General features: G+C 39.0%; 2 protein-coding genes and 1 long non-coding RNA gene across 4 annotated transcripts; 1 reads left to right on the top strand and 2 right to left on the bottom strand.

Moving 5' to 3' along the window:
- Positions 1–436: 436 nt before the first annotated feature.
- Positions 437–3,731, bottom strand: LOC116715595 (C-X-C chemokine receptor type 1-like). 2 transcript variants are annotated; one of them, XM_032556063.1, is made up of 2 exons: positions 3,588–3,731; positions 437–2,079 (listed from the first exon to the last, which is right to left on the bottom strand). In XM_032556063.1, the coding sequence occupies exon 2, from the start codon at positions 2,075–2,077 to the stop codon at positions 1,019–1,021; it is 1,059 nt and encodes a 352-aa protein (XP_032411954.1). In that variant the 5' UTR covers positions 2,078–2,079; positions 3,588–3,731; the 3' UTR covers positions 437–1,018. The 2 variants fall into 2 exon arrangements, with proteins under 2 accessions (XP_032411954.1, XP_032411953.1); XM_032556062.1 differs by lacking the exon at positions 3,588–3,731 and adding an exon at positions 3,233–3,566.
- Positions 3,732–4,534: 803 nt separating this feature from the next.
- LOC116716063 (uncharacterized) lies at positions 4,535–9,068 on the bottom strand. Its single transcript, XR_004338378.1, has 2 exons — positions 7,154–9,068; positions 4,535–5,500 (listed from the first exon to the last, which is right to left on the bottom strand). It is a non-coding gene; the product is annotated as an uncharacterized LOC116716063 (long non-coding RNA).
- A 195-nt stretch (positions 9,069–9,263) lies between these two features.
- On the top strand, positions 9,264–16,804 carry arpc2 (actin related protein 2/3 complex, subunit 2). The gene is made up of 10 exons (XM_032556819.1): positions 9,264–9,476; positions 10,979–11,013; positions 11,215–11,327; positions 13,034–13,079; positions 13,237–13,423; positions 13,612–13,705; positions 14,188–14,314; positions 14,789–14,889; positions 15,446–15,546; positions 16,309–16,804. The coding sequence occupies exons 1-10, from the start codon at positions 9,403–9,405 to the stop codon at positions 16,328–16,330; spliced, it is 900 nt and encodes a 299-aa protein (XP_032412710.1). The 5' UTR covers positions 9,264–9,402; the 3' UTR covers positions 16,331–16,804.
- Positions 16,805–18,576: the final 1,772 nt, after the last annotated feature.

Raw genomic sequence — 18,576 nt, 5'->3', positions numbered from 1 at the left:
TTTGTTCACAAACTTCACATTCATTTATTTCTGTTTTCTTTAATAACTATGACTTCTTGCTTCACTGAAAAATTTACATTAGAGCAATTAAAGTATTCTTATTACACAAATGCTATGCAATTAAAAAAGACCGACATGGTTAGCATATTCTGTTTCCATGTGCGGTTCATCGCCACAAGAGGGAGATAAACCACACAATATTTTTGCTATTAGTGGGAAGTTGAGTGGAAGGGAAAAAGTGCATAGGCAGCAGAAATAGCTTTCATTTATAAATGAATGTCCCAGGCTCTAGAGGATGAACAGACATTCAGTTTATTTAGCTTGAGGTTCAGTGGGAAATTTCTGTGGTCAACGATGATTTTAGGACTCTTGTCATCTGCTTTACAACTTTATTGTAAAGATGCAAATGTGTAAAATGAAATTAATTTCAGCTTGGAAAAGTTAAAACAAATTTATTTAACGAGTTGTAAATAGATTTATTGGTTACAATCAAACCAAACAAGTTTGGATAGAATATATATATATATATTTCATGTATTTGCATATGAAAGCACACATTCAGCATCGTCTTTATTCACAAAGAAGAAAGATAAAAGTTGAAACTTTACACTGTACAATTGTAAAGACGGTAAAATTATACTTTTAAGGGATTTAACAGTACTTTATTTTCTTAAATATATCGTAAAATGCGCTACTATTGTGTCAATGAAATAACAGGTGTAACATGACAGCAGCAATGTGTCATAATATCTAAGAGGAGTACAAGAAGTCCAACCATTGAAAATAATTGAAATATCTATTGTCTTTTATTTCCAAAAAAACAAAAAACAAAAAGTATGATACGTCCTAAAGTGGATCTAATTTATTTTATCTTATTTTTGTGACAGATTTGGACACTGCTGCCAGTTTTCATCATCTCAAATCAGATACAAAGAGAATGTTAAACCACGTCTCCATGTTTGTTGATTCCTCTCACTATACAAGCAATACAAATCTAAGTTTAAGACCTCAAACGCATTCAGAGAATTGTTCCAGTTCCCTCCGAGGTCTGAGAGGTTGACCGGCTGGCCTTTGACCCTGACATCCTCTCCTGTCTGAATTTCTTCTGCATGAGGTACATCATTTTCTTCCTGAACTTCTCTCCCACAAAGGCGTACAGGAACGGGTTTATGGAGCTGTGCAGAAGAGCCAGGGTGTTGGTTATATCCAGGGCTAAGGTCACCGACCTCCTGAAGCTGCAGTCGAACGGGATCAGGTTGGTTCTGACCAGCGTGTCGATCATCATGGTTATATGGTACGGCGCCCAGCACAGCAGGAACGCGACCACCACGGCTATGATCACCCTCATGGCCCGGTGCTTCTGGAAACCGCGAGTGTTCAACAGCCTGGCGACGGTTACGCCGTAGCAGGCCACCATGACGGCCAGCGGGATCAGAAAGCCAAAAATGTGGCGAAACCCACGAGTGGCGATCCTCCAACTGGTGATGCTGCCAATGTCGAATCGTTCTGTGCAAATGAGCCTCTCGGAGTTTTCGTCAAGCTTGAAGGCGTCGTTGAAAAGGGCAGGCAAAGCGAGGCCCCAACCGAGGGCCCAGACCGCCGCACACAGGATCCTGCTGCACTTCCTCTGTTTAGTCCCGTGTGTCTCATTGGCATGCACAATCACAAGGTACCGATCGACACTGATGCAAGCCAGGAAGATTATGCTGGTGTAGAAGTTTGCTTCTATGACCAGGTTGAGGAACTTGCACATGAAGTCGCCAAAGAGCCATCCCCAAACCAGCGCTACTGCGAAAAATGGGAGCGTCAGGGCCATGAGTCCGTCTGCTACTGTCAGGTGGAACAAGTAGACGTCTGATGAAGTCAAAACCTGTCTGCTGGAGCTGATCACCCATCCTACCAGCAAGTTACCCGGGATCGCCAGTAAAAAGTTGGCCACGAGGATCAGAGACGAGATCGCCCCTGCCGTAGGATCCAGAGGTTTTGGATTACATGATATTGTGTTTAGGTTCACGTCGAACGGTTCAGTTTCATTTTGGTCAAAGTAGTCGTCAGTGAAGACGTAGGTGAGGGACATGGCTATGGGAAAGAAACAGAGTGAAATCTTTCATTTAAACTGAAGAAAACAGTTTGGGGAAGTTCTTCAATTTGGTTTCAGAGCTTCAACATTTTAAAGGAAATGTTAAAAGGACGGCATGGGATTTAAAAAAAAAGTTCTTTAAATTTATTAGAACTACATAATATCCTCTTGGTGGAAATAATAATTTCCTCCGAATCAAATGTAGTGGATCCCTGGTGTTTGTGGGGATCCACAGCCACCCATGCATTGCTAGAATTGACAAATACTTGAGACCCCCTCTAAAACCATTATAACCACCCATCTTAATAATTCAAATGTACCTTAATATACACTAATACACGAAGCTTAGTCTTTGCACTGGAGTAGAAGTTAACATCTACTCTTCCTTATCTACTTTCTTGGGGGTTAAACCAATCAGCAACGAGGAAAATGTATGACACACCGGGATTGGCTGTTTTGCAAACACCAGTCAATAGTGTATCCGGTAGAATTGTGTCTTTATATTTCAGTTTCCCAAACTGGATCTTCTTTCTTATATATCTTAGTCGTGATGTTTGAAAGAATCTGTGAATATGCAATTTTTTGTAAGTAATTTCTAGTTATGTTCAACTGAAAAATCGTCAAATACTGAACCATAAACATATATGCAAGAATTTAGACAGAACAAGGAGGTTGGAGGCTTGGCTGCATCACCAATGATGCTCCTGCTTGAAACACGCACACAAATAAAATATTCCTATAGCAACTGTGCGATATAAAAGTAACCAAAATATCATTGAAGTTTAAGTGGATGTCATTTTATTGATGTTTACACTTATTTCTAATTGTAATTCTGCCAGAAAATAAATTCCATCTTCAATTCTCATGGACGTTTCAGACAGGAAGATCTTTGGAGGCGCACTGCCTCCAACCTGCATTTAATGCGAAAATAACAATCAGCTTCTTTGTTGGTAAGACAAATGCAAAGGCAAATACTGAACAAAGTATTTAAAACATTAAACTCATCAAGTGAAACTACTTAATTTCAGCTTTCTCCTTAAACCTTTTTTTTATTATTCCTATGACAATTGTTTGATTTCAAACTGTATCAAATGTCACTAATTTAGCCAGATCTGTTAACTTTTTAGAAGATTTACTGTATCAGGGACTCACCTCTGTCTTGATAGGAAACCTCAGCATCCAAATGACTCTGCACCAGTGTGGTAATTTCTTTAATGATACGTTATGTCCTGCTTGTTTTTTCCACTGCGGTTTGACCTAATGTCCTGTTTCCCTTTTTTACGTGTGTTCCTGAACACGACTGCCTCAACACTTTTTCACTACTACGACATGTTCCTCTGAGATAATCTGTTTAAAGTTAAGAATAAATAAGTATTTTTAATCAGGTCCACATCATTAACTTCCACTATGTTTCTCCATGTTTTGGAGTTTGGATCCATCGAACCATAAAATTGTAGAATATGTCACATTTTCTAAAAAATACAACAACAAAATAAAAAAACCCAACCCGTACTTTGTAGAAATGAAAAGCCTCCCTGAGCCCGTCTCCACTTTCTGATGATTCACCGGATGCAAAATCAGGATACACTTATTGATAGTTGACCATTTATTTGGTCGGAGGTTCATGTTTCTTACTTCACACAAGAGGAGGGTGTGTGTTGCAGGATTTCGTTGGGTAACCAGCTTCGTGTTGTAAGGTGTTTCACAAAATCCACTTTCCACTTTTTGGAAATCGGTTTGTAAAATGTTCTCCTCCTTGATTGAGTAAAGGACTGGTTTTAAGCAACAATCTGACAACTCTGTATTTTTCTGAAGCAGACAGGTTCAGGTGGGCAGCTTCATGTTGAGACAAACATCACAAAGCATGAAGAGAAGCTTGTAAAATAGTCAGTAATGACAGGTGGCAGACTGTCTCGCTGACAGAACCCTTCCTTCCCTGCCTTCTACCACTATATTGTTCTTCTAAAGAATCAAAACACACACATTAAATTTTTACTCCATCTTTGACTCATCTTTCTTATTTGCCCCGCTTAACAACAACATGCAGGCTTTTACAATTGTAAATGCCCTCAAGCACGACGGTTCCCCAACGAGAAATGCCAGTTTTTAGTTTATTCTTTTTTTAAGTCAGAGGTGTCTCTTATTGCTCTCACCAGCTGAACAGGTGTTGGTAACAAAGAAATAACAACAACATAATAAATCTCAACAACAAACCAATTCGGTGCTCTTGGCGCGGTGCTCAGGGGGAGAGCGGCAGATGTCACGGTCGGAGAGCAGGGAAGCTGGAGGATGTCCAGTCAGACCGTCAGTTCCCGAAACCGCACAACAAAAATGACTTTGTAGAAGCGCACACGGGGTCACCGTGACACCATCAGACAAAGCACAGAGTAAAATACACATGGGTTTTTTAAGACCTTGGGAGAGTTTGAAAGAATCTGACATGTATTCCAGATATTTCTTCTAAAACCACACATTTTATTCATTTTCTTTCATCATCATCTTCATACATATACGGAAGCATTTAATGAGAATATATTTAAAACACACTGAATTCCAGATCTGTTTAGGATCCCATTCATCAGGAAAAACCTGAGATATTTGTTGTACCGACAGGCTGGCAGCTGTCACACACGTTCGGATTAATTCTCGCTTGAAAGTCCGCAAAACTGGACGTTCGCCTTCCTGGGGGAACTAGAGCAACCTCTCTGGAAAAACTTGATTGGTGCCCGGATTTTTGTTTGATGTGCTTCAGAGGAACACTCAGCAGATACTCATCTTGGCAGCTTGAAGACGGCATTGCAGGCTCAGATGTCATCCTTGTGCTCTTCTGGTAAACATACAACTGAAAGTAGAAGACATTCCAGTCAAGTTAAGGGTTTCATTCGCGTGAAAAACACTCTCTTCGTTCATGCCTGAAATGTGCAGTTTCATTTTGCACTTTTAATTAAGTGCTTTTATTTTTAGCTTTCCCTCCTTTCTGTTTTGCTGTTCTTTGTAATGCAAAGAAGGCAAAAAAGAAAAAAGCTTAACAGAAACTGTTTAGGTCTTTAAATAAATACTTTTATTTAGTCATTTTTAAAGATAAGTCCTTTAAATTCACGTTACACAAATTGTAGATGGCTAACTACATTCTATAGGTTTTGGTTTTCCAGGATGTCTCACTGTTCCAAGCAGATGCTGAGTAAGTTCTCCAAGTATCGTAAGATTTTCTTGGATCAGTCCAGTTACTCTGAGAGCTCTCAGTACTCCTCCGCGTTAGGTTTTCTCTCATTATCATCTGGAGGTTTCGGGCTCTCCTTCTGTACACAACAGTCAGTCCCGTTGCTGCCAGAACCCAGAGGACTCCGTGTAACTGGACGGCTCATGTCTGCACAGGGTTTTCTCCCTGGTTGCTATGAGAACTGATGCTCCAGTTTTCTTCTGCAGGCCGAAAACATGTAGGATTAAGAAAGAAGATCAACAATTAGCAGCATTCGTTTTGGTTTTACCAACTGATGCAAATATAATCGCTTCAACAGCTGACTCATTATTGATACCTTAGAAATTCACACATAGATTTCTTTCCTCTTAATAAAAAGGAGGAGGGTTCTGTTGAGTGAGTTGTTTTTTGTTTTGTTGTTTTCCTCATTCGTTCAAATGTTCTGTTGGCACACCTGCACATACGGTTTCGGTTCTAAATCAGGAAGCTTTAATATCTGGTGTTTTGTTTGTACTGCTGAAAGGTTTCTATTTACAATCCAAAACAGACACTGAACAGGTTGTTATCTAATCTAAAATAGTCGCTGAAGGAAAAAAGTTGAAAGAAGCAGCTGAACTCCTCATGAGACACGAGTAAACAGACTTTTTGTGTGTGTGTGGGGGTGTGTGTGCGTGTGTTAAGACAGATGTCCGACAGTTCGCCTTTACTGGAATCAACTAAATAAACATCGTACGATTAAACATATATACATTTTTAATAAATGCCCTCTTTAAGCTCTGAGAAAAGCCAGATTTTAGTACATATTTCTCTTAAAGTGAAACTAGAAGCGCTCTGATGAATAGAAAGACTTAGTGCACTTAGTGCACATCTGTCACCAAGCCAGCTCTTCTGCCAAAACACTGCATTGGTATATTGTTACATCCAAATGAATAATAAACTCACATGGTGCCTATCTAATCTTTTAAATATTTTGTACACAAGAAGAACCGGATCAATTCTTCTGTGAGGACTAGGAGTTTTGTTTTGTTTTTTTCCCAGAGAAACAAGCTATTACTATGACAAATAAAGTTCGAGCACTTGCAGAATTCTTATAGTAGGATAAACATCATTTTTATGGTTAGAAAATACATCTTGTCAGTAGATGAAAACATTTTTAAATGGTAGAAATCTGTATTTTGAAAAAAAAATACTGCAACAAATACAGTTTTGAATGAAGTATGAGACATAAAATATAAAGTTTTTCCTCCAGGACTTTGTTTGATCTTTAATTTCCCATTAAACATGGCAAAGAAAAAACCCATTTTAAACTGTACTTTAATTTATTCTTATCCCTGTATGACCTGCAGTGACTCAAAGAGAAAATAAATCAAATTCAAATGATTTTAAATTATATGGGTGTTTCGTAGTTTCAAGCAAACTTAATACTCTTCTACATATAATTATATATCTAATACATTCATTTGGTAGTTAATAAACTGTATTTATTTAAAATTACCTATATTTTAGACATTTAGAAAAAAAATCTTGAATTTTCATGTATATTTAAATCTCTAAAGCTTGACTTTCAGGCTGGACTTCATGAATTGTCACTGTTGAAGTTTTTAAATTATTTTATTGTCACGACTAATAGCTACTAATATTGTCTCCGATGATCCATTAAAAGCAATCATTTACTATCTTTATTTTCTTACCTGGAAGAATCAAACATGTTAGAGAGGTTGAATGTCAAAAAAGTAAAACTTTATTACCTAAAAAAGAAAAACTATTCAGCCACCTGAAGACCAAGTATCTATAAATAAATTAAATTCCCAACCTACTCTGGGGTAATTTTGTGAAAAAAAAAGAAGAATAAAATACACATATCTTTTGCTTACCTGTAGTCTTACCTGAAATCTCAAAACAAAGCAACCCTGATGCGTCTTGTTTTCGTTTGACCAGCTTCCCTGGAAATGAAATGAAAACATCTGAGATGAGCCTTTAAAAAGGAAAATGCTTCGACTTGGCAAAACAAAAGCGGAATGACGAAGAATGTGAATCATTGGACAAGACCCCAAAACAGATAAGACAAGAAAAAACAAAAACAAAACAGTGACTGATACCAGGGAATGTTTGATAAAACTGATCTCACTGATGGAAAACAAAAGGGAATATTCAGGTTTGTGTCTGCTTTGGCTTTCTGACTTGATATTTTATAAAGTCCATATAGAGGTTAAGATATTTTCAATTAGTGTTTGATCTTTTTTCACACATATTTTTCCATCAGCAAGTGTAATAACAGAGGCCTTTTTGGCAGCACATTCTAATACAAATAGGACTGCGAGTGGCAGCAGAGTGCAGATAACCACTAAGTTTGATCAAACTGCAAGACAAAATGTAGAAAATCTTAAATAGTTGTATTTTTCTAAATAAAGGTGGCGCTTTGGTCGAGCTTTGCATTTACAAATCCTATAATTTCTCAGAATTTAGCAAATCCAGTCCAGGTTGGACGATAACTGAGGTTTTAATGACTGCAAACAAATGCCTGGTAATCAAGAAAGGCATCGCAAATTTAAGCCCCACACAAGTTAGGGTGATTAAATAAATGTAAGAGTAAAAATAAAAAGTAGAAAAGTAATATTATATCATGCAAGACAATAGGAAGAAGGTTAACAGCATAAAATAAATAAATATTAATACAGAAAAACAGAAAGATACTTCCTTTATATGGTGTTTAATCTTCTTCTTTCGCTCCGTTTCAGTGGTAATATTAATCCGTCTGACTGACTAATGGCACCAAAACATCTCTTTTGTATCTCCAGCTTGACTATTATTATCTCATCACCAACTTTTCAAAAAATAAAAAAGAAAAAAAATCATATAGTCGCTTTTTTCAGCATTTGCACCTCCTTTGTTTGGCTGCTAATGGGCGGTCTTCAGATTTGACTTTTTGTTGACGGGGAATAACAGAGTCTAGTTCAGAATAACAACAATTGAATCTGTGCCAGGGGTTAATTTGGTCTTCATCCCATATTTGGCATTTGGCACAATCAATACAGTGTGCTTTATTTCATCACAAGCTGACACATAATTAGTTGCCAAAGATAAACGCCAAACATACAGTAACTATTCTAAAATTCAGCCCAACATTGTTATTGTTTATTAAATCTGATTGAATAAGTATTTAGCTCTTTTATTATTTATTTATTTATTTCTCCTTCACAAAGGGCCCTTTAAATCAAGGGCCCCATGGCACATGTCCAAGTCGCCATCATGGAGGATCAAAGGTCGACTATTTGCTTCACTGACAGGAGCTTTCATTTTCTCTCTCCGTGCCTGAAAGAAGAAGTCCCTGTGATAATTCATTTGACATCTGTCACAGTTACAACTTTAACGTTGATTTTACTAATCCTGGGTAGCACAAACGAGGATGAACAATCTCTAAAATGAATATTTTATTGTTTTCTGGAGCTTATCCTGACTGCTGCAATCAGCCTGACAAATAAATGCTTGAAAAATAAAAATATATCTGTTTAATGACTCTGGGTAGTACATAAGACATATTTTCTTGCTCAATTAAACACAGTTTTTTTTTTTATTACATTAGCTTTTTGATTACATTGTAATTGTGTTATTAACATGTGCCTTTATTTAATGCCACATATACAGGCACAGTGTAAGCTACAGTGTAAGAAATAGCCACAGCATTTCAAAAATAGAAAATCACACAAATCTATAGAAAAAAAATGTATTTTGTGAGTTTATGAATTACAGCAGTATTTTTATGTCGTAAGCATGTTGGATCAGGGGGTTTCCTCCCCTCTGTCGCTACATACATGTTCAGTATGAAGGCCTGCTGTAAAAGTGAATGCTATGAATTATATAAATATTATATAAATAAACTGAATTGAAATTTTCTTCAGGATAAATAAAATATTTTTGGACTGAATTGAATTGGCGAATTAAAGACAGGCAGCATTTGAAGCCACCCAAATCAGCCGGGGTCCTGCGTGTGAAGTACGCGGAAGCTACAGGCGGAGGGAGCTTCGACGGAAGCGGTCTGGTCTGTCAAGGGAGGAAAACATTTTCACCTAATATTTGACACAAAGCGGTTTAATCCTACCAAATAGCACCGGCATCCGCTGCGATGATCCTCTTAGAAATTAATAACCGCATCATAGAAGAGACGCTGACGTTGAAGTTCGACGGCGCATCCAACGGGTGAGAAAAACTGCTAATGGCAGCTAGCTTCCCCCTTCAGCGTTTCCCTGAAGAGGACCGCAGCTTAAAAAACCAAGCAAACAAATAAAAACAAGAAACTACCGCCGATAAAAGCTCACAAAATTGCATGTTTCAGCACTAATTGTCTATAAATGTGCTGAAGGAGCTTAAACTGTCTAGCTGGCTGCTGTGCCCGAAGCTGGGGTGTGTCTGCACTGGCCGTGTTATGTCAAAAATGGCAATCCTGATCAGATTAACCCACCGACCAGACATTACAATACGGAAGAAAACACACAAAAAATGAACAAATAAAAGTTTGGGGGTAATTTTACGAATATGTAATAAATACAGAAACCAAAGCAGAAAATTTCGGTTTATGTTTGGCTTTTTGAAGCAACTCAAAAGAGGGGTTACATGTACCCCCACAACTGTGTTTGGCTAAACTCTGTCAACCTAACACTCTTAAGTCGTCCCAGTGTTATTCGTTAGCAGCGTGTTGAGCACAAAACTGTGGTTTACGCAACATAAACGGCCTTATTAAGAGCTTTTACAGGGCTCTACGCATCCATTATGTGGCTACATGTCAGTGAACCATCGCTCCTCTTCCCAGCTTCCGCATTCCTGTAGTCAAGCCGAGTCAAGTCACTCCGCAGCAGCTAAACTACATCAGCAGGTCCCTGCAGCTTCCACCTTCATGGAGCTAGCTCAACTATAACTAACTGGATTGAATAATAAAATTAATTACATATTTAATTGCGTTCTTTTGATTCCAACATAGAATAAAGGAACAATAAACTATAACAAAAAAGCAAAAAAAATGAGATAAATTTACATGCTTGGATCAATACTGGTGGAAGTGGTTCTCTAGTTTTTGATTCATTTAATGAATAAGTGAAGAAAGAAAATCTGAATTTTCAGTCTTTGACTTGCCAGTTTTAAATTGTAAATTATTCAATATTTTGTCATAGGAAAGTGCATATTTCACAACTGTTCGCTTTTCAGTCAAATTACATCATCGGTAGCTGTTATTTAGTGCTTTATTTTTTCCTTTACAAAGCTGTTGAAGTCAGATAGCCTCTGTGTAAAATCACTTTTAGGAATTGAATGTAACGTACTGAAACTCACAGTAGCCCAGTGTTTCTCAATTCCAGTCCTCACGCCCCCCCTGCCTGCATGTTTTAGGTGTTTCCCTTCTGCCACACGCCTGGATTTGAATAATGGGTGATTAACAGGCTTCTGCAGTACTTGATGGTCACGCAGTCATTTGAATCAGCTGTTCTGGTATAGAGGCACACCTAAAACATGCAGAGCAGGGGGGCCTGAGGACTGGAATTGAGAAGCACTGCGTAGCCCAAGTCTGTATTCTCAGAGATGAGACGGCAACTCTTCGGCTGCTCCTCTTCTAGATTTTTTTTGTTTATTTCTCGTTTAATACGCCATACGTCTCCATAATATCACGTTTTATGCCTTATATGCTAACAGTCAGCGTTTTGTCCCGACAGAACCAAACCCGAGGCCGTCGATGTGACGTTCGCTGGTGAGAAACCTCCGACCTTATTCAAGTTTTAAAGCCTTTTAGCGCCCTGAACGCTTTCATTTTGGAGAGGAAGAAAAATCTTACTGATCAATATTTGTGCAACTCTGCCAGTAACTGTCAAACATTAAATACATTAAATAGCAGAAAATAGCTAATTTATCATCTTTAGACATGAATGTTTTCTCCCTCCCGCTGCTTCAGATTTCGATGGCGTCTTGTACCACATCTCCAACCCCAACGGGGACAAGACCAAAGTGATGGTCAGCATCTCCCTGAAGTTCTACAAGGAGCTGCAGGAGCATGGTGCTGACGAGGTAAACCCCAATAATCAGCCATCAAAAATCAGTCTGGAGGAATAGCTTTGCGTAGCTTCTCTTTCACAAGTGTCTGAAAGTCGGCTTTAAGGTGCCAAAAACGGATCGGTCTTGTTTTCAGCTTGCGCTTAAAAGACTCAAAAGTGCAACTCATTGTTCCTCTGGTCTGAAAATCGACCACCAAACTGCAACAAGTGTTGACATTGTGTTCTGCTGTTTGCACTGATAGCATATCAGCAGGCACATAAATCTAGTTCAGCACAGGTGTGTCAGCAGCAGGAAGTCCAGACCCAAAGTGTCCGGGGTCGGAGCGGCGGCCGCAGACTGGGAAGAATTAAGAAGCGGATCCGTCATCTGCCGCTCTGATCGCACCTTCAGTTACAAACACTCTGTTGCCATGTAAGGAAGAAAGCAGCTGCTGTGGTTCCAGGCAGAAACAGGAAGTGAGCTCTAGTGACTCACCCCCGGGTGAGGAAGTACTGACTGTGAGCTGCAGACAGCGTGCGCTCACAGCTAGGCTGCTTTTTGGAACCCCTCTTTTTCGCCCCTTCTTAGTGGGACGTTTAAAGGAGGCCACATTCAAGATGCTTTCATACTGAGAATTTTCTTGGAAACGATTGAGGAAGAAGCCTTTTGGTTTTCTCACATTCTTTCCTGCTTTTGATGTGAAAGATTCCTCTTCCTTGAATTGGCGGCGAGCTGAAAAGAAAAGAGGAACGTGCAAACGTAGTTTTTAAAGCTGCATTGCTGCCATACCTCACTCTGATGTATGCACTTATACTGTTCACATCAGCTCATACCAAACAGACAGGCTCTCATTAGAGAGGACTTCCCCCGCTTCCTTTACCTTTAGATGTTCATTCCTCTCCAGCCCCAGTCCAGTTTGACTCCTTTATAGTACAGACGGTGCGTTCAGGCGCTCATTCTCTGCTGTTGCTATTCAAGTCAGCTCCTTCCTCTGACAAGCTGCTGAAAATCAGAGAAGTGTTGGGCGTTGTGAAAATCACAGCGTGGCTGTTGTTCGGCTCCAACCTTAATAACAACGTTCAAATAATGAAGCTACTTTTAAGCAGAAGTGTTATCGTTTATCATTTATCGCTATACATTTCTTATGATGACAATTTTGATTTATTGTCGTCATAAATTCCAGTTAATGTAAAAACCCCTGAAACTCTCCGTAGTCGGGATTTTTTTAAAGAAGGCGTCAATAAATATCAATAAACTTGAAAATATGATTAAATGCAGTTCCGATGGAAAGTTTAATGGTTTAGATCAGAAGAGTGTTACGGATGGGAATGTTTTTTCACAGGGCTGTAATTGCTGTGACACACAGTCGCAGCCACACGGTTACCAAAAAAGAAGTAATAAATAGTTTTTTATCACTTTTATCGTTTTCACAATAGTATCATAAAATATTGTGATAAAACTTAAGTCTGTATTGCGTAAGTTTCACCCTCACCCATTGCAGTTATTGATACAGATGCATCCTCAAGGCGACTCTTATTATTTTTTTCCTTCCACTAAAAATCAGCACTCCTAAGGAAGTTTTATTGCCCGTGAACTGTAATCATCCCAATGAACAAACACTTGAATTAAGTTACTTTTTGTATTGACTCCAGGCTGTTTGTTGTTTTGCTCCTTCTGTGTCTTTTTGTTTTTGAGATACTTCAAAAAAAACAAAACATCATTCTTTTATTTATTTACAGTTACTCAAGAGGGTGTATGAGAATTTCCTGGTTTCACCAGAGGCTGGTAAGTTCTCAAAGTTGCTTAAATCCCTTCTTTTTTTTTTTTTTATCTGCAGTGTCGAATGTTTTTCATGTTTCGTTCACACTCTTTCGTTCCAAATCTGTGAAATGAGAAGTTTGGAGATCCCATTATGTGTTCGTTTTGTGTGCCTTCCTTCAAGGCTACAACGTGTCCCTGCTCTACGACCTTGAGGCCCTGCCGGCCAATAAAGACGAGGTCGTTCACCAGGCGGGGATGCTGAAGAGGAACTGCTTCGCTTCGGTGTTCGAGAAGTACTTCAAGTTCCAGGAAGAAGGCAAAGAGGGCGAGAAGAGGGCTGTGGTCCACTACAGAGACGACGAGTCCATGTAAGAGCATCAAGTATTTTGTTTAATTTGTCTGATGAGGTCAGACAGGAAGAGGTTTGCTCCAAATAGATAGGTTCCTTTTTATTCAGCTGATGTGTCTCTCTGCAAGCTGATTCAGAGCTGCAGTTCTCTGCTGAAATGGACACGTTTTGACTTTTAGATCAAACTAAATGTGTTTGGACCTTCAGGTACCTGGAGGCCAAGAAAGACAGAGTGACTGTCGTGTTCAGCACCGTGTTCAAAGACGACGACGACGTCATCATCGGGAAAGTCTTCATGCAGGTGAGCGAGGCGGCAGGTCGCAAACGTGCCCTTTTTATAAAATTATTAAAAACCAGGCCCTATATGCAAAAACAGTTTGCCACAAACCCTAACCTTTAAGTAGGCCCTTCAGTTTCAGACATAACCAAAGAATAGAAAACGAAGCGGATTAGCAGTTCTGGCTAGTAACTAATGTTGTCATCCAGGACATGTTGCTGTTAAATACTGCCTCTACTGGCTGGATATTGAACTGTTTGCGTGTCATGACACACTGCCACAGACTTCACTCAGAGGCCTCTGCCGTTTTGTTGCAAGACTGACTGCTACTGGAGATCATTCCTGCCCACAGCATCAATATTCACAACTAATCTTTGAAAGATACTTGGATGATATCTCTCAACCAATGCTGTTAGTTTAATTGAACCGGTTTTTGAGCCTTTCAAAGTTGCAACGTGACATAAAATTTCCTCGGTATCCATAGCAACATGTGTTTCTGCGTGCAGGAGTTTAAAGAGGGTCGGAGAGCCAGCCACACGGCCCCCCAGGTGCTCTTCAGCCACAGGGAGCCGCCTCTGGAGCTCAAGGACACAGACGCTGCCGTCGGGGACAACATCGGATACATCACCTTCGGTCCGTACTAGGGCTCCAACTTGTCATAATCAATTATTCTGACGATTAATCTATTAATCGGATGAAAAAAATTGGCATGTTCCACAATTTTCTTCCTTTAACTACTTAATCCTTTCTTTTTTTTTCTTTTTACAATATTAGAAATGCATTAAAAGTTGCAAATAAACAAATCAACTTACTTTTTAAATGAGAAGACAAACATTTTATTGGCTAAAACGCAACAACATGACCAATCTGAACCAGGTGAAGCAAAAACTGCCAGTTGAGTTTTAGGTGAAACAAATGGAACATGTATATGCACTTTATAAAGTTTCAGCTTAAATACTGCTATGAATATGGTGTCTTTTCAGCAAATGGCCTTTTTTTTAAGTCTGTATAGTCTGTACTTGACAATTATCGATTTATCGTCATTAATCGTTTCAGCCCTTATCGATATTTGTCTTCTGAGTGTGTTTTGTGCTTGCGTCCCTGCAGTCCTGTTTCCTCGTCACACCAATGCCAATGCCAGAGACAACACCATCAACCTCATCCACACCTTCAGGGACTACCTGCACTACCACATAAAGTGCTCCAAGGTGACTCCGCTCATAAATCTCACAAACCTGCACTATTTTTATCTAAATAAATAAATACCTAACTGGAATCAGGGTTTGCAGTAGATGACAAACTGCTCACAAAGCCTTTCCGTTAAATGAAAAGCTTAGCTGGAAGTGTAGATTAGGGTCCTGTCAGAACAGGTTTATGTTTTGGGTTTGATTTATGCTTAAACGTTGTAATTCCAACTTGTTTTTTTAAGAGAATGTCATTCAAAGCTTCTATGGAAACATCCTGATCACAAACAGACAACGGAAGTGGTTGTTAAGTGCCCTTACCTCAAGCAGTGAGTCAACAAAGGTAGACTTATTGGCCGCCGTGGGTTGGTACGCTCTTAAAACGTCCAATCTCTTGTTCCATCTTCACGGTATGCGTTGCTCAAGGAGCATTAATACAGCATTTGTTGCATGACAATAAGGCATTCTGCTGAAATTCATCACCGTCAATAGAAACAAGCTAAAAGCATCCTGTTATCTTAGAATCCCGCGACGGCTAATCTAGATCTTCATACTTTTTGCTTTTTTATTCTTCTTCTAGGCCTACATTCACACACGGATGAGAGCCAAGACGTCGGACTTCCTCAAGGTGCTGAACCGCGCTCGACCCGACGCCGAGAAGAAGGAGATGAAGACCATTTCGTGAGTAGCTTTCATTCACGTTCCCCGTCGCGCAGAGAAGAACGAGATAAGGGAAAGAAAACGTGAATCTGTGATTTGAAATATGTTGTTTTTGGCGTTACGACTCAAGCTGTAGGAATCCTTTTCAACTGTTTTTTTATTTTTATTCTCTTTTGGGTGAGATCTACAGGGAGGTTTCGAGATTTATTCTCAATACACGATCGCCATGTTTTCTTTCATCTTTGTTGCCACGTTTTGCTTCAGAGTCTGCTGGGATTACAGCAACAATAAACTCCTTTGAAGGAGGACAAGGAAAGCACTCCACATGAATTCCGTGCGGCGATTTTCAGATGCAATTAATGAAAATGAAACCGTCAGTCACTGATTTAATTGGAAGCTCGCAGAGAATTAAAGCATACCGAGAAATTCCTGTCACTATCAGTTTTAATTGTTTTCTTTGATGAGAGTTTTTGGGGCGGGAGGGAGAAAGCGTTTCCGCAACTTTTAGTGACAAACTACTGAACAACAAACTGGTTTCATTGTAGCTTCTGTAGAGAATAGTTTCATTTTTAGGGACAGTTTTCAAGTTTGTCTGCATCAGAAGTTAAGACTCGACTTCTTGGTATGTCCTGACTCAATCAAGGATGTGTAAGCTTAATAAAATCCTTCCGCCCGATCGAGAAAATGTCAGAGAAAAAGTACTAAAAAAAAATTGCAGCTGCTTTTTGGCTCACCTGATGTTATTATTATGATTTATTTTATTTATTTTTTATTTTTTTCTAGTGGGAAGACTTTCTCCCGCTGAGGCCAGACGTCGCTGGAGAGAGCCGAACCCCGGTGGACACGCTCAGCCGCGCCACAAATCTGACTTCAACGCTACATTGGACAGGATTTCAGGACGTCCCCCCACCCTTCGCCTCACCTCCCACCCAAAACAAAAAAACATCCAGCTTTTCTTTAAGTTTTTTTTTTTAAGATTTCTTCTTGTTTTCAGATGAGTAATAAAGTCGGCTCTACACAAGGAAAGATAAAGATAAATGGAAAAAAAAAAAACGGGCATTCCTTGCTTTTCATTGTTAAAGAGAATTATTAGTCCTATATAAATATATATATATGAACAAAATGAATGAAACTTTTGATACGATATTTTACTCCATTTGGTACTCTTGCTTGCCCCCCCTCCTCTCTTCACCATGCATTATCCACATGTTGGATGATTGAAACTTCCTCTCTGCTTTCATGTCATCTGTACCATCAACATTTGAAAAATAAAACACTTAAAAAAAAAAGAATAATTTTTTTTTACTTTGTCCTGTGAGAATATCTTCTAACTTGTTTTTTTCCTGCAGTATCAGGTCTGAATCTAAATTTTTCATAAAACGTTTTCCAATCTTGAGCTGCACCATCTTTGCATTTTTGTTCGCATTTCTCCTCTTTCTCTACCCTGACATTTTCCTCATATATTTCAATGAGGAAATATGAGTCTTTAATCATCTGTATTTTTTATTTTATTTTTTGTTTTTGCAGATTTCAGCTTTCTTTTGTGTTGGAATACCGTCTGTCGTGTTTTTGTGGTAAATGAACTTCCAAAGACCAGCGCTCCGGGCGCAGGCACGAGGAGGAAGGTAATCACAATTAAACCTGTCAATCACAAAAACAAGAGCAGATTAATTGAAGTGAGCCGCAAATATTTTATCACTATCGTTTTGTGTTCGTTAGTAGAGGAATTTTCCTTGATCTGCGTGGCGGAAAAGGCAAACAAACAGGAGCGGTAAGGTGCTGACCGGAGTCCACGCACTTAAAGTGACAGAACCTGATGTTATGAGTCATAAGGCCTTTTAAACTAAAATGTTTTCTGTTTTCTTTCATCACACACCCATGTTTTGTTTTGTTTTTTTACTTGGGATTTTATGTGATTAAATCGACGACAAAGTTGAGAATAATTATCGGCTGAAAAACAAAACGGTGGCTAACCACCACATACAGTTTGCTTCTCTTGTCCACTAATCCGCAAATGACAATCGCGCAAGTTCTGCGCACAATCTAATCACATTGATAAAAAATAGCTACAGTGGATTTCTGACAATAAAATTCTCCATAACTGTCAACACAATGTTACACTACAACTTGCACTCCAGTGCCAATCATTGAACTAAGCAGAGGAGCGCCTCAGGGATGTGTTCTCGCTCCTTTGCTATTTCAATTCAGTTTAAAGATATTTCATTTACCCCTCTGGGACTTGGCGTCGTAGTTCATGTATTATTTTAGCTTTCCGAGATGCTAATAATACCTTCATATGGTTACCAAACCATAATAACTGCCCAAAAATAAAAAAAAATTTAAGGGTTAAAAATCTTTCCAGTTGCACAATATCCCAAACCAGAAGGAACAATCATCCAAATATGTCATGCCTCAACCAAAAGACATCTAACTTAGCTCCTCAGAGTGTTATGATAAATACATTTATGATGAGAGCTGTTAATAGTAATTCATGACATATGTTGAGCTCTTGGCCAGGGTTTTGCCACTAATCGACATAAAAGCCACAAAATGTCACCTCTTACCAATCACAATCTTGTATTGTGGAGCTTCAAACCATACAATTGAAGATGGTCTGTAACCTTATCGCTGAAAATGTTTGGTTTTTTTTAAATGTTTTTGACTATGAAAGTCTATAAGATAAGATCTCTTTTTGTTCTTTGGAAGCCATTTGAGGACAGATGCTTGAGGAAAGCCCTCTGCGTTGTGAAAGATCTCCAACGATCTGGTAGACGTTCAGACCGTCGAATCTCAGACACCCAGAATGTGAAAAAACTTCATTCCAAGTGCGTGTAAACACGGGAAACACAAACAATCAAGAATGTCGCATTTTCACGCTGTTTTTGTTCAGACATGTTATTTTTAAGTCAAGCTTCAGTTGTAGGTCCTTTGTATGCGTCTTCGTTTTTAAATCCAATGCGGGAATGAAAGTAAAGGAGGCTAGCGTCACCCAATGGCCAGCGTATCTGGCTACCAACGAGACCGGTTGCGGGCTAATGGAGAAATCCCAAG

The sequence above is a fragment of the Xiphophorus hellerii genome, chromosome 24 (assembly GCF_003331165.1).
Source record: "Xiphophorus hellerii strain 12219 chromosome 24, Xiphophorus_hellerii-4.1, whole genome shotgun sequence".
NCBI classification, from domain to species: Eukaryota; Metazoa; Chordata; class Actinopteri; order Cyprinodontiformes; family Poeciliidae; genus Xiphophorus; species Xiphophorus hellerii.
This window is presented reverse-complemented; position numbering and strand designations above follow the sequence as displayed.

Coding starts and splice junctions, on each gene's coding strand:
- arpc2 (XM_032556819.1), top strand. CDS start 9,403: ATGATCCTCTTAGAAATTAATAACCGCATCATAGAAGAGACGCTGACG. Junction 13,080..13,236: donor CCTGGTTTCACCAGAGGCTG/GTAAGTTCTCAA, acceptor CCTTCCTTCAAG/GCTACAACGTGTCCCTGCTC. Junction 13,424..13,611: donor TACAGAGACGACGAGTCCAT/GTAAGAGCATCA, acceptor TTGGACCTTCAG/GTACCTGGAGGCCAAGAAAG.
- LOC116715595 (XM_032556063.1), bottom strand. CDS start 2,077: ATGTCCCTCACCTACGTCTTCACTGACGACTACTTTGACCAAAATGAA.